The 15,773-nt window shown below is 35.6% G+C and overlaps 1 protein-coding gene across 1 annotated transcript in view; it reads left to right on the plus strand.

Moving 5' to 3' along the window:
* The window catches only part of LOC150079123 (sodium-coupled neutral amino acid transporter 7-like), a 183,836-nt gene that overhangs the window by 23,011 nt on the left and 145,052 nt on the right, over positions 1-15,773 (plus strand). The window contains exon 2 of the mRNA XM_090382961.1: positions 380-501. Within this exon, the coding sequence (XP_090239087.1) occupies positions 380-501 (122 nt within the window). The remainder of the gene's footprint in view (positions 1-379; positions 502-15,773) is intronic.

Below are 15,773 nucleotides of genomic sequence, written 5' to 3' on the forward strand. Positions count from 1 at the left end.
TTATTGGTTAAACTGAATTTTCTTTATCCATCTGTGGAACCTGCTACCACAGGCTTCAATTTTGAGAAAGGATGATTTCAGGAAAGATTTTCAGAAGTTTGATTTCAGTCAGCAGGTGGTTGATTGTTGAAAAAAACTTCCATTTGTTGTTGTGGAAGTGGATAGTTTGAGTAAATTCAAGGAAGAACTAGAAAATTATTGGAGGAGTGGGCAGATGATGCGAGGAGGATTTTTTTTTTAGCTGATGCTTTATGAGATTATTTTCTTGAACCATTTGACACTACTATACTAATATTTTTATATATTTATATTTTTGTTGACTCCTTTATTGCATATTATGCCCTTTTACCAGCAAGGACCTTTTTTTTTATTGCTCTAGAAACAACATGGTATGCAGCTGTCTTCCTAATTGTTAATGCAGCTCTTGGGGCAGGATTGCTCAATTTTCCACAAGCATTTGATCAGGCTGGAGGAATAGTGGTAGCAGTTACTGTACAAGCAGTGAGTGAAAAGCTTTTGCTGTTATAAACTTTCTCTTTTTTTTTTTCAGTCCTAACCACTAATAATGGCACATCATCATCATCACTGGTAAGCCCAGCACCAGGAAATCTTAGTTTTCCTAATTCATTATAAAACAAGAATGGTAGAGTACCACTGTTTTAATTATTTTTAAGTGTCTAAAAGGTATTAACTTTGTTTATGTTTTGAATAGAAGCAATTAGGCCTATTTCTTACTATTCAAGTAAAACCAATGTCATTAAAGTGTAGCAGTTTTTTTTTTTTTTTCATATAACGAACAACAGGTTGTGTTGAGAAAAAAATGAAGCTAAGCAGTTTCATTTAGTACTGATAAATCAAATACTACAATATGTAATCCAAACTCCTGCTAATCTGAATTGCAACTGATCCAAGCCATATTTGTTTTAAATAATTTATTTTTTTCATAATTAAAAAAATAAAGCATTTTCTTTACTAGATAGATAGCTTTAAATTTTCTTGGAATGCCACAAATCGATATTTCTTTATATTATTATGGAAGGCTAGAGATAGGTCTATATGAAGCAGGTGAACTGGTTGGCTTGGTTGGAGATTTTAGGATAACTTTGAGCAGTGCATCCTTCCAAGGAGATTGAAATATACCATCTCTTAGACAGTTATTAAAAACTTGTAACAATTCGTTTGAATAAAGATTAGAGAATTTCTTCATTACCTCTCCCTCCAGTAGGTCCATACCTCTACATTTGTTATTTTTAATGGACTTAACAGTGGTGAGAAGTTCATCATGCTAAAGGGCAATTCTTCAATGTCGTTACCACACGACTCATTCAACATCTGCATATAACTATGTTCTAGATCAGCGTTTCTCAAACTGTATTCCGTGGAACACTAGTGTTCCACAAAAAATCGTAATTAATAATTAAAAAAATAAAATAAATAAATTTTGCATATTTGTAGCGTATGCTACTTTTGTATCGTTATAATATTTAACATAATTTTTTTCTGTTAATATACTGGCATAGACTAATAATCAAATAGACTGCATAACACTTTATTTTGGTGGGCTTTGCATAGAGAAGTATGCGTAGAGGTAATGACCTATGAAAAAGTAGCAATATAGTGATCTAATATGTGATTTAGTCTGGGATACATGGGTTGAAGGAGTGGAGGAAACGAACCGATATCATAACTAAATTCACTTCCTTGTATAAATTTTTTTGATAATTATCAGTATTTTGAAATATTATTACTAAAATACATGATCATAGATTTGTGGTTGAAAAAAGGAACTTTAAATGGAAGCAATACTTATAGTAGTGCAACTGTGGTCGATGAAAAAGAACACAATATTGTCACACTTCAAAGTGAGGATGAACAATCGCAGCCTTTTGTTCCCCAGAAATCTGAAGTGAAAAAATAGGAACCAACTAATAAGAGACCAAAACAAAAGTATGATGACAGTTATTTCAATTTCGGCTTTACATGTGTTGGAAATAAAGATGCTCCTGATGCACAGTGCACCATATGTAATAAAATATTAGCAACAGTTCTTTGGCTCTCGCTAAACTTGTGTTCCGTGAATATGTTGTGAGATGAAAAGTGTTCCGTGACTAAAAAAGTTTGGGAAATGCTGTTCTAGATTAACACATGGATTATCAGCCATGTTATCATTACCTATAAGGTGATCTAATATTGCACTCGTGGAATCTTTCCAGCTACACGTCTCAGTGGTGCCCTTGCCAATAGAATATATAACATCAGCAGCTGTTCTGAATTTGCCAGTACAAATTTTATAAACCAATCCCCAAGGGTCATTATTTCCTGCTGTTTTCACCACATTTTCGAGCAGTCATATTTCTGTTTAGTGATAGCACGGACATACTTATTATGAAGACTTTCATAGTCTTTCTTTAATCGAATAACTTCCAAGGCACTTTCCCTACATTTGCTCTTCTGAAATTGCTTCCTAGCCTTATTAACCTGTTTTTTGAATAGAGTAAGTTGAGGTGTCCACCACTTAACTGGTCTGTTTTATCTGTTTCATAGCTACACATGCACATAAATTTTTGCAAAAATCCTACAGAATTATCACCTGTCATATTAGATAAATCAGAGATCACAAGCATGGTCCGCTGAAGACTTCTTTCAAAGTTATCCCAGTTTGCATGCTTAACAGAAAAGCGCCGTAATTAATTCAAGCCAACACTGTTTTCCCCAATGTGTATTGATTTCATAAAATATCGCACGATGATCACTCAATACTCAGTCAGATTTGACTTTCCATCCACAGACAAATCTAGCGCCAATTGAGCTTGTAAAAGTTAGGTCTATATTTGATTCACCATTTACTGTCCAAAAGATGAACTCCTCCCCAGGTTGATAGTGAACCATAAGCTTCCGCTCTGCTATCATATCATCTAAAGCCTTCCCTCTATCATCAGTAGTGCCACTGAACCAAAGCAAACTCTTGGCATTAGAATCAATTGCAAACAATACAGGCAAATCTCCTAGCTTATCAAGAACACTTCATATAAACTAAATACAGCTGAATGTCAGAGTTGTATTTAAAATATATTGAAACAAATACAAATGCACCAACAGTAGACTGAATGTTAACACAAACCGCATGACTGCTACATAAGGATTCAATTTTGGTTAATACTAAATCAGAATTAAAAACAATTATTGCAGCTCTCACTTCTGGACAAGGATTATATATGACCCTACAGGAAAGGGGATAACTAACTATCTTATCATTCACAATACGAAATTTTTAGAGATCTTCAAGTACCGTGTTAATAGACTAGTGAAGGATAGCGAAAGCTTAAAAAGCGGTACTCACCTTGAATTAATCTGCGATGGTTTACTTAGGCAGCGTGGTTAATATTTAGGTTGAATTGTTAAAAAAAAAAAAAAAAAGTACCACTACCAAATTTGGCTCATCAGAAACATCCAACACCCGTGCATACTATCATTTCCATAGTCTCATGTCTAATCAATCTGTTACAGAACTTACAATTCATGCCCAGACTCACAACCACAACCCCCTCATTGACTCTGCCATTTCCATCATTAAACTAAAATCCAGCTACAGAATACTTCAATATGAAGCCCTAGCTATTGAATGGTACCGGCACCACTCTAACCTCAAAATTCTAAATTCAAAACTCCCCTTCAATCTTTCCCCAATTTGGAACCTCTCGCGATTAAAGTTCCCACATGTCAAAAAAGGCATCACGAGAGTATAATTTTTATTCTTAAATACCATGCGCGTTCTCTCCCCACACATTGCCAACTGAAGACGTTTATAACTAACGAAAGTCCACGTAACGACTATTGGCTTCACCGTATTCACTTATTTAGTTTTTAATTATTCTTTTACTTCAATGACAACCAAGGATTGGATGTGTACACTTCTGTTTCCTTGCACCTATTTTAACTCAGTCAACACTTACCCTCCCCCCCACTTTTAATTTTTTTTTTTTTTTAACAATTCAACCTAAATATTAACCACGCTGCCTAAGTAAGCCATCGCAGATTAATTCAAGGTGAGTACCGCTTTTTAAGCTTTTGCTATCCTTCACTAGTCTTATCATTCACATAATAAGGTTCTTGGATTCAAGCAACATCGATATTTTCTCTTTGACATACAATTTTTGTTTCATCTGCAACAGATCGAGAATGCTGCTCATTCAGCTGCATTATTTTCAAATCTTTAAACGTACTTATATTTTGAGTGTACTGATTTGAGTTACAGTAATTCGTACTATTGGCCATAGTTATGAAAGGAATTAGCCATACGCAGTTTAATTAGTTTAAGTGCTCTTTGATATTCTGGACACTTTTTTTTGTCAGAATGGTCTCCCACATGATTTCTAACAATACAGTTCGAATACACTGCATCTTTGTTAATGTCTTTGCAATTTTTATGTATGGCCTTTCCCAGCACAATGGCTGCATATAACATCTCATCGTATACATGTTTTGGTAGTATGAGTATGCCCAAAACCCTGACACTTGTAACATACAGTCACAAGATAGAAATTGTTTAATCTGTGTGACATCAGTCCAATAAACAAGCGCTGCTGTTGCATTAGAAACATTCTAATTCTTTGTGAAACCTCCAAAATCCAGTTATTCCCGGAATCACTCCTGTTTCTACTTATGAAGCGAACAGTGACCTCAGCAACCATCTCCTCTTTCATCAATCCCAAATGCAAAAGATTTTTCTCATACATGTCATGTGGAGATCATCCTTCTTAACTTCCTTACTAACATCATATACAGTTAACTTCATTCCAGGTTTTTTGGGAAATCCAAAAGCTAATCAAAGTCATGTCAATTGTTCGCACTTTTTTATTTCTTCTATGTCTTTTTTAGTTTGCATCTCTAAAACAATGCCACGATAAAATACTTTTCTTACCTTCTGTATTCTGTCCCCTCTCAACGAGTTTCTCATTTCCTTATCCACAGCAATTCGGACATCTTCACTACTTTTAAGTACAGAGTTGTCATTAGCTTGAATTAATAAAACATGCTCATCATCATATGATCTAGCCACTTCATTGTCTGAGGAACTCACTTTCAACGTCCTTTGCAAAAGAAGTTGTCACTCTTAACTACATCACTATAAAGTTTCAGATTTTTTTGGTTATCCGTATCTTGCCTATAATTCTGAGCAGATTCATGCATACATTGTATCCGTTCCTTAAATTTCTCATTCTGTATTCCAAGTTCCAAAACCATGGCTTCAAGAAAATCTCATCTCTCCCCAGAATAAGTCATGTTTTTTGACATTAAAATTAAAATTCATGCTTTCGTTCCTAATTTATTTTGAACATGATGACAAGATACTCGGATGCCTCCGTAGCCAGATGGGCAGGAGCAGCAGTGCATAGCACATGCTTCTTGATTAGACCAGGATTCGAGCCCATGACCACCAAATACAGAGGATGCAGAAAGGTCAGGGAATGACCACCGCATATCCCCGGAACAATATGGCCTTAGTTGCTAATGCTCCTAAAAACCAAATAACAAACAAACAAGATACTCGCTTCAGTGTTGTTCCCTATCTCAATTATAGCTGAAGAATTTTCATTTTTCTCGGACAAATCCATATCACTCTGAACATTTTTCTTAACTTTACGTAATTCCTAGGCGCCTCCGTAGCCAGGTGGGAAGGAGCAGTGCATAGCACACGCTTCTTGATTAGACCGGGGGTTCGAGCCCGTCACCACCAAATACGGAGGATGCGGAAAGGTCAGGGAATGACCACCGCATATCCCGGAGCAATATGGCCTTAGTTGCTAATGCTCCTAAAAAAACAAATAATAATAACAACAACAACAACGTAATTCCTTATCTCAATCATTTTTAGGCGCATTGATCTTGATTTTCTTCTTATTATTTAGTCTTAAAACGGGAAACCTACTGCATGATGAACACAGTGATAACCGCCTTTGACGACGTGTTTTGATGGAATATTCAGGAGATTTATGTGATGTCAAAAGTGCAATGTCCTTATCATCCCTATTATCCTCACTATCCAATTCTCCTAACATGATAGCTTTACCTGAGAGAACCTCCTCCCATTCCAACATCTTCTCACCTACACCTCTAGAGATAGACCTCCGAAGATTCTTTGCTTTGACTCAGTGAGATATACTTGGATCCTGAAATTCTAGCTTACACGAAGAATTCCAATTCTTCCTTAATTTTTGTTTGAAATTTGCAGACAGTGGTGTCTGTAGCAACAGTGAAATCAGACTCCTTAGCAGCACTTTCAAGATTCTTTGAACCTGCAACCTCTTTCAATTCAATGTCACAAATTTTTTCACAAGTGAGATCAACCCTGCGTGTATCTGACTCCATTTGATAAACTGGTTTTTTTTTATTATTATGAGAGGACACTAATAACCGTATAGGGGCACTACCAGCCTTCTTCCTTCAACAATGGCTGTATAGGCCTTTACTATTTAATTCTAAAATTTTTTAAAATTATATATCTTTTCCGCTAAGAAGATATTTTGTTCCAAACTTAGATGAAACTAATCAGCTAGATATACTCTTCCACCTATTTGAAGTCTCCTTCATCATACCTTGCAGATTTTAAAAAGTAGCTCTTAAAATTTTTGAAGCTAATTTTGCAATAAGTATGTTTTGGCAGTTAGAACAAAGACTGCTCTAACTGCCAAAACATACTTATTGCAAAATTAGCTTGAATATTACCTTTCCTTGATTAGAAATCATCAAACCTGTTAAACCTTATCAGAATATATTCGTGTATCGCGAGTATTTAAAGTAAGCACTTTAAAACCATATTTATAAACACTTTTAACAAGAGCATATATAATAGCAACTATCACAGCTAACCGCCATTGTTAAGCTCGAAGGCTAGAGATAGCAAGGTTTGTTAATCATGTGCTGTCAGGTATGCTCAACAATAGAAAATTTTTCCATGCTATCAACTAAGGAAAGTTTCAGTGCTGGTGTTCAGGAAACTTCATGGCATGATAAAAAAAATAGCAGTGGAATCACTGTTATTAGTTCAGTTTTGCTATGAGATAAATTCATGATTGTTTATGATTTCAGTATTTTACTTCTGAAACACAAATCTCTTGCGTGCACGCGTGCGCGCACACACACACACACACACACACACACACACACACACACACACACACACACACACACACACACACACACACACACACACACACTATTTTTAGTTACTTGACTCTAAAAGCAAATGGCAAGTTTATTGTGAGTAGTATTGCAAACACTATTGTGAGTAATATTGCAATGAAACAAGCTCACTTATCAGCAGCAAAAAAAAAATAAACTAATCAGTATCACCTTTCCTCACTTAATTTACCAATTTCCCTGAAGTATTTATCCATTTCCTCCTTAAATTTAGATAAATTTTCAACCTTCTCTCTGACTAAAATCTCTGAAAAAATCTGACTAAAGGCAGATTTTTGGGAATCTATTCTACGTTTATCTCCTCTCAATTTAAATCTGTCTTATGCAAAGCATAAAAATCCCATCTGCATTTATTTTACTTAAAACACTATGCTCAGGTTGTCCTACAGATATCTGATTTCCAAATGCTGTAGCTTACAAAACTCATGACTCTCTTGATAAGAGAGGCTTGAGTGTTGTATTTTTGTTATTCTCGAGTTTTGTATTCTTCTATAAATTCTTTCCAAAAAGTCTGCATCTTTCTTAAAATGGGGACTCCAAGTCTGTATGCAGTATTTAATATGTAGTCTAACCATTGCTTTATATAATAGAATATATCTCTTTATCCCTACTGGAAAAGTTCCCATATAGCATTGATAAAACACCATTAGCTGTATAGACACAGTGTATGCAGCTAGTAGTGTATACTGTTCAGAAAACTTCATATCATATTGCAAGTCCTTTTCATTATCTGTAATATTGAGTTTGATGGTACATTATTCTAGGATTACTGCTCATATGTAAAGTATTTCATTTTCCAGTATTAAACCTCAGCTGCCATTTCTGAGTCAGTCCAAATAATTTATCTCTGTTTTTGTTGAAGTAGCATATCTTGATTACTGCTATTAACTATCCTGCCCATCTTATTATCAGCAAATTTAGACATAAAACTTGAAATATAATTATTATTCCCCATAAATCCTTTCATATCCTGTTTATGCCTGCTCCAATAATTATTTTTTCTTTTCCATTTTTTTGTGAAAACATTTTGCAGTTTCTCATAAAATTCATTCTTGTTTTTATCATTGCTTCTCATTTGTGTCATTATAGTGTACTGTCATGGCACGTATATGCTCCCTTCCTTAGATAACTTTAATCATCATTGTTCTGCTATATGTGTTCCATGGTATGCTTCTGAAGTCTAAACCTGTCACCACTCCCTTTCTATTTCTCTCATTTTATCCTGCAGTATCTTTATATATTCTTTTCAACTATTTGCTTGGATATATGCTATTTTGACTCATCTTTTTCAAATTACCTGTAAACTCTCTGCTCTTACTTATTTATTAGTGTATTTCAGCTTGCCCCTTTCATCACCCTTCTCTCCAATACTTCCTTATCCATTGTTCATTTAGTGGTACCCCTTGCTCATTTCTCACCCATATAAGTATTACTGCAGGTGCATTTACTTGTAGATAATAATAATAATAAAATTCTTCTTTATTCATAGAAATGTAGGACATGATTCCCGTTACAGGCAACCAGAGGATCATACTTTAGTATTTCCCTCGATTTTTCATAAAAAGACCTATTGATATTACTTGCCACATTTTATAACCATTTGGCTCCAGATGTTTTAGTTTCTATCTTTGGTACCCAAAGACAGAGAAACTCTAGCTTTTGAAACTCTAGGTGACCAGAACATCCATATCCTACAAGGCAGCTAGAGGTATCATCATACCAGCCAAGTTAGATATTCCCCACTCATCTGATTTTCTTGGTGACATGATTCTGTGACAGCATGTACAATAAACTCTCAATTATCCAGAGCAGCTAGGAAATAAACTTGCTGGAAAATCTGCAGAATGAAAGAAAAACTTGTGAATGTGTGTAACAAAACATAAATATATTTACATACATGCTGTATTCATATTTATAAAAGTATACAATGTAAGAAGAATTGACATAAAATTTATTATGAGATAAAATATTAGAATTTTTTTAGAAAAAGAAAACAGTGAAGTTTATTTTTTCTCTTGATTTACCTTCCTGTAAATGGAATGTTTTGAAACATTTATTTTCTTTTCAACAAAATGGAACATCTTCTTGTTCCATGTAGTCTCTGAAGTAGAGACCTATTAAAGTTCACACTTCGCACCGTTCATGTTTATTGATGAGCTGAAGTTTTTCAACAGAAAGAACAGTGGAAAAATCATTTTCAGTTTAAACATGATGGATGCACATGCATTGAAATAAAAAAAAAAAAAATAGAGAAGAATGTTAAAAATCACTGTACAGTAGTAAAGGACCATTAAAAACAAACAAAACACATCCATAATAGATCCCACATTACAGGCATTCTTACAGGTTCCTTGGACTTCCATCGGTCATAGACCTCGGTTAAGCCTCCCCCCAGATAATCAAGAGTCTGCTGTAATAGTAGTAATGGCAAATGATGCAAGAAAGCAAGTTTATATAGCATCAGCCAAAAAAAAAAAAGCAGTTCACCCATCCATTCCCTCCAAGAATTTCTCTAGTTCTCCTTTGAATTTATTCAACTCCTCCACTTCCACAACAGATGGAAGCCTGTTCCAACAATCAACCACCCGCTGGTTGAAGGCAAACTTCCACACATCTATCCTGCAACCATACTTCGTCAACTGGAATTTATGCCCCCTCATGTGTATAGTCTCAGCAAGTGGAAGAATACCATTAACTTTGAAGATTAAATGCATGAGGCATAATATGATATGGGTTTAAATTAACTATATAATATCGGTGTAGATACACCATAGTTTACCCATAAATTTAACTACATATGTAGAAAGGCATCATTTAATTTTATCTCGCATTGTGGCTGCCTTCACAATGAGATACCAGGTATTGCACTACTTCAAATAAATAACTTCAAATCAATGAAGTTTAACATTGACAAATGTAAAGTACTACACATGGGAAACAGCAACCCCAGAGCAACGTATCAACTCTATGGTACAACACTGACAGTGGTAGAGAATGAAAGGGACTTGGGGGTGGTTGTGCAGGCAGATATGAAGTTCTCTGAGCAGTGCAGACGGGCTGCAAGAGTAGCTCATGGAGTATTGTCAATGATATACAGGAATTTTTCCAGCAGGGATAAGGAGGTGATTATTCCATTGTATAAGGCGATGGTCAGGCCACACCTAGAGTACTGTATACAGGTCTGGAGGCCTCATTTCAAGAAGGATGTAGAGCTGCTGGAACGAGTACAGAGAAGGGCAACAAGATTAGTGAATGGAACAAAGGGGTGCTCTTACGAAGAAAGGCTTAAGTTTTGCAAATTACAGTGTCTGGAGACTAGGCACCAGCGAGGTGATCTGATAGAGGTGTATAAAGCCTTGAATGGTTTGAGCATGCTCAATGCTGATGGGATTCTTCCTCTAGCTCAGAATAATCACCTGAGAGGGCATAAATTCAAATTGAGGAAAGACAGATGTAGGATAGACGTGCGGAAATGGGTGGTTGGTTGGTGGAACAGACTTCCATCCCTTGTGGTGGAGGTTGATAGCCTAAATAAGTTTAAGGCTCAGCTGGACAGGTATTTTGAACGAACAGAGGGGTGAAGTAGAAGTGGTTTTTTTTTTTTTTTTTTTTTTTGGCTGATGCTGCATAAGCTTGCTTTCTTGCATCAAATGCCTCTACTAATGCTAATGCTAATAACGCTCCTCTAGTAGAGGAGACTACCGTTATTTATTCTCAAGTGGGCACCGCCACCCAGATGGGCCGTTTCGAAACTAGTTGGCTTCATCATCGGTGGGCGGGCAGGTACTTTGATAATGCAAACATGCCATCACAGTTGCGAAGTCGTTCCACAATATGAGAGATGCCAGTGGTGTGCAGATATTGTACTACTTTGAATAAATAACGCTCCTAGTAGAGGAGACTACTGTTATTTATTCTCAAGTGAGCAGCACCACCCAGACGGCACTTTCGAAGCTAGTTGGTATCTTGTTTTGAAGGCAGCCACAATATGATATAAAATTAAATGATGCCTTTATGCTACATATGTAGTTAAATTTATGGATAAACTGTGGTGTTTCTACACCGATATTATATAGTTAATTTAAACCCATATCATATTATGCCTCATACAGTTAATCTTCAAATACTCTATCATTCTGTACACCATTTGGCATCTTTCATATTGTGGAACGACTTCGCAATTGTGATGGCATGTTTGCATTATCAGGGTACCTGCCTACCCACCGATGATGAAGCCAACTACCTTCGAAATGGTGCCATCTTGGGTGGTGGTGGTGCCCACTTGAGAATAAATAACAGTAGTGTCCTCTACTAGAGGAGCATTATTTATTCAAAGTAGTACAATACCTGGTATCTCGTGAAGGCAGCGACAATTCGAGTTAAAATTAAACGATGCCTTTACACTATGTATGTAGTTAAATTTATGGGTAAACTATGGTTATACAAATGTAGAATACCATTAACATTCAGCTTACTCAATCCGTTCAAGGCTTTGAACACCTCAATCAGATCTCCCTGCAAGTGTCTACTGGAGACGCTGCAATTTGCAGAACTAAAGCCTTTCTAGGTAAGAGCACCCGTTTGTTCCCCTCACCAGTCTAGTTGCCCTTCTCTGCACCCATTCCAGCAGATCTACATCCTTCCTAAAGTGAGGCTTCCAGACTTGTATAGAGCCATGGCGTAGTTACGGTCTTTTGCACCTGCGGCAGATCCTTCTGGTGTTGCCCCCTAAATAACGTTATCAGCTTTAAAAAAAAAGTCTTAAAACTTAATTGATTTTAAGAAATCGAAGAAACTAAGGAACATTTTGCAAGGAACGTTAAAAATTCAGTAAAGTATAGTGTATTTGCATAGTATTTAATATAATAACAAAAAGAGAAAAAGAGATACAAAATGTGAAAATTGATAACAGAAGAGATTTATAGTTTCCATTTTCATGTCTTCATTTCGGCAAATTTATTTATAGATAACCTCATCAAAATTAATTTTACTGGCATATTCATTTTCAATAGATGTTATAGCTAGATTTGATAATCTAGTTTGATCCATTGATGAACGAAAGTAATTTTTAATTAATTTTAATTTGAAAAGCTTCTTTCAAAAGAAGCTATAGATATACATTCCGTTAAAAAGAACCTTAAACATAATAATGAATTTGGTAGAGATTCCAGAAAATCCCACTTTATAATAAACTCTACAAACTGCAAAGCTGTCCACTGTTTTGCTTCCTCTGCAGTTATTTTTGCAGCTTTTAAGTGCTTTAGTTGGCCAATTCCTAATACAATTTCTTCATGAAGAAATTCATCGAAAATTTTGGTCAGCTTGGAAATATGCATTTCATATTCTTCTTTCTTTGCAACAACCAATTTATACTGTTGAATAATGGCAAATGTTGAAAGAATTTTGTCCATCATTATTGAACGAACTTCCAATTCTTGACAAAATCTATCCAGGCATTCATGCCTTGCACTTTTTTTAATTCTTCTTGGAGTGACAGTCCAGCATCCTTCGTCATTTCTCCTGAAATTTGTTTTTTTATCCTTATTCTTCCTCTTCTTCCCATTGAAATGCCCATTTCCTCACAAGTGTTATTTGCAAATTGCAGAACCCTTTCTACAATTTTCTTTTTTCCTTCATTAATAAATAATTTTAAGGTCTGTAACTTGACAACACGTTTTTCCAGGCTTATTCAGATTGTTTGTAAATATTTTTGCGTAGTGTTAACTTCTTGTAGAATTTTGTGCCAGAAAGAAAGATAACCTAGAAAATAAAAATCACATATGGTTGATAATAAAATTTGAGCGGTCCCTCTGGTATCTATATTCTCTTGAGGTTCGCACAATGTTTGTAGAGCGAAAGTTATTTTTTCAAAATTCATTTTGACCATATTTACACATTCATAATGTGCACTCCACTTTGTCTTGGCAAGTCTTTTGACTGTCATTCCTGTATGTTTTCTTCATTATTTCCCAATGTTGTGGAGAGACTGAAAAGAAAGAATAAAGGTGTTCCAAAGAAGGTTACGCATGACAAAATGCTTGGGATTAATAGTGCTTTGGGATTAATTTCCTTGATTTTAGAAAAGAAATTTTGGACTCCACCATGAATTCCTGCTATTTTTGCTGCATTGTTGTAGCCTTGACCACGGCACAGATTTATATCCAGTCCATCCTTTTCTAAATTATTCAAAATTTTTTTTTGTGAGTTCAACAATGGTCTTTTCAACAATAGGAAAGAAGCCTAAAAATAACTCCTTCATGTCAACCTTGTCACCTACAATGTGAACATATCTAATTACTTCCCACATTTGGTCAGTGTGGGATAAGTCTGGTGTACTGTCAAATAGAATTACAAAATATTTAGCTTGTTTTATATTATTGGCTACTATTTTTTCTCTTACATAATTTCCTAAAGTGTTAATAAATTCATTTTGAATCTGTGGTGATAGATACGAAGGTTCTTTCCTATCAGATGAACATTCAAATCTTAAAATATGTTCTTTCAAAATGGGGTCATAATTTGATAGCATCTCTACCATTTCTATAAAATTTCCTTTATTTGTAGAAAAAATGGATTCATTATGTCCATGAAAAGGAAGATTCTGATGAGCCAGAAATATAGATTACATCTAAAAGCCAATGTAAAACATCTCTCCATTTCTTTCTTTCTTTATCCAGTACTATCTGATGAATGAATGTGGTCAATAGTTTGTTGAAACTTCAACAAAGGTTTTCCACTTCTCCAAGCACGAGAGATGCTGTTCACTATTTTCATGGTCAGAATCTTTTGGGTTTAATTTCCATCCAGTTTTTTAAAGTTGGATGTTTCGATTTCTTTATTCTCCAATGAAAATAGTTTACAGCAAAAACAAAATAAATTTCCTGATGGTGGTGAATAAACCATCCATGTTCTTAAAATTTTTTCTCTGTTTGGCAGTCCTATAAAACCAGGATGTTGTTAGTTGTCGACATTTCCCTTTAATTTTTTTTCTTGCTCTTTCAACAGTATCTGATTCAACAGTTCTTTCAACAGTTTTTTCTGATTTATTTTCTGTTTTATTAGCTTAAATTGGCATATTAACTTATTTTCTAGAGTAGCTTTATATTCCTATTTAAGATACTTAGTTTAAAATAACTTAGATAGAGATTTTGTAGGTATTACTTAGTATCGGTAAGGATATCAAATCCACGTGTTTACCATTCGTAAATTGCTGCCATTGTTACGTGATACAAAATATCTCGAACTAGATAGCATAAGCTTAATATAGTATAGTATAGTACATAATATTGTCAATTAATCAGTAAAATCTATTAATCTTGTTGAACTTCATTGTAAATTAAATTGTACTTTTAACTATACATATAATGACTTAGGTTACGTAACATAAATAATTAGTAAAAATCAATAATTAATACTTAACTTGATACGGAAGTGATATAAAGGGATTTCGTAGATAACACTTGATACTGAAACATAAATATAGCGTTATAATTGTGTTGGGATACAAGTTTAGGGTTTTAATTTTGTACTGAAATTGAAATTTTATTGAAATTAAATCGAAATCATGACTCAGACCAGAGCAGCAAAGCAAACGGCTCAAGCTAATGGGAGAACTGAGGGGGGGGGGGCAGTTGCCCTCTGAATCACAGCCTTTTAAAATGCACTACTTGCTTGATGTTTGTGGAGCAGTCGGGTACAGGACATGATACTGCCATGGGGGATGTCTTTGTGTGTGTGAGCGCGATGCAAGGAGTGTAAGGAAATCAGGCGACAACTCAGCGTAGTTATGGGCCTATATGAGAGCTTGAAGGACAGGGTGGATGCCCTCAAAGGATTAAAAGTGAGGAGCCCATCAAGCTCTCAGCTGCCCACACCAATGCCACAGCTTGCACTTGGTCATCACGCAACACAGCGGCAGCCCCCCAAGGCAGAATGTACTGTATCCAAAGGAACTAGTAGTTGTTGGTGACTCTATTGTCAGGGAAACGGGAAACATGCTTTGTAAAAAGGATAGGTGGAAATGGACCAGGGGATGTCTGGCAGGGGCAAAGGTTGATGATGTAGAGCGGATATCATCTTTTAAGGGCACAAAAGGTGATATAGTTGTACACGTTGGCACTAATGATATTAAAAGTAGCAGACAGACGGAATTACTTAACAACTACAGGTCACTGTTGAAAAAAAGCCGTGAATTAGGGTTGAATTTGAAAGTGTCTGCAATTCTGCCCAGACACGATAGGAGGGAGTATTTGATGAGAGCCCTGTCGATCAATTTGGCCCTGGAAAGATTGTGCAAGGCTCAAGGGGTAGAATTTTTTTCAGCCTGGTCTGTACTTGTTAACAGGAGAGACTGCTTCTACAGGGATGGGATACACTTAAATAGAAAGGGTGCAAGAATGTTTGCTGATGCTATCGAAGCAGTGTTAGGTGGGTCGGAAAACTGCTAGATTGGGGGGATACAAGGACTAATAGATTAACAGTAGCCACTGGCAGAAGTGAAAGTGATTCTTACACTGCTTCTATTGGAATGAGCCGCAGCCTGGAAAATAAGATGCAGGATATTTCAGACACTG

The sequence above is a fragment of the Mastigoproctus giganteus genome, chromosome 10 (genome assembly GCF_048544385.1).
Source record: "Mastigoproctus giganteus isolate SK-2022 chromosome 10, ASM4854438v1, whole genome shotgun sequence".
In the NCBI taxonomy this organism is placed as follows: Eukaryota; Metazoa; Arthropoda; class Arachnida; order Uropygi; family Thelyphonidae; genus Mastigoproctus; species Mastigoproctus giganteus.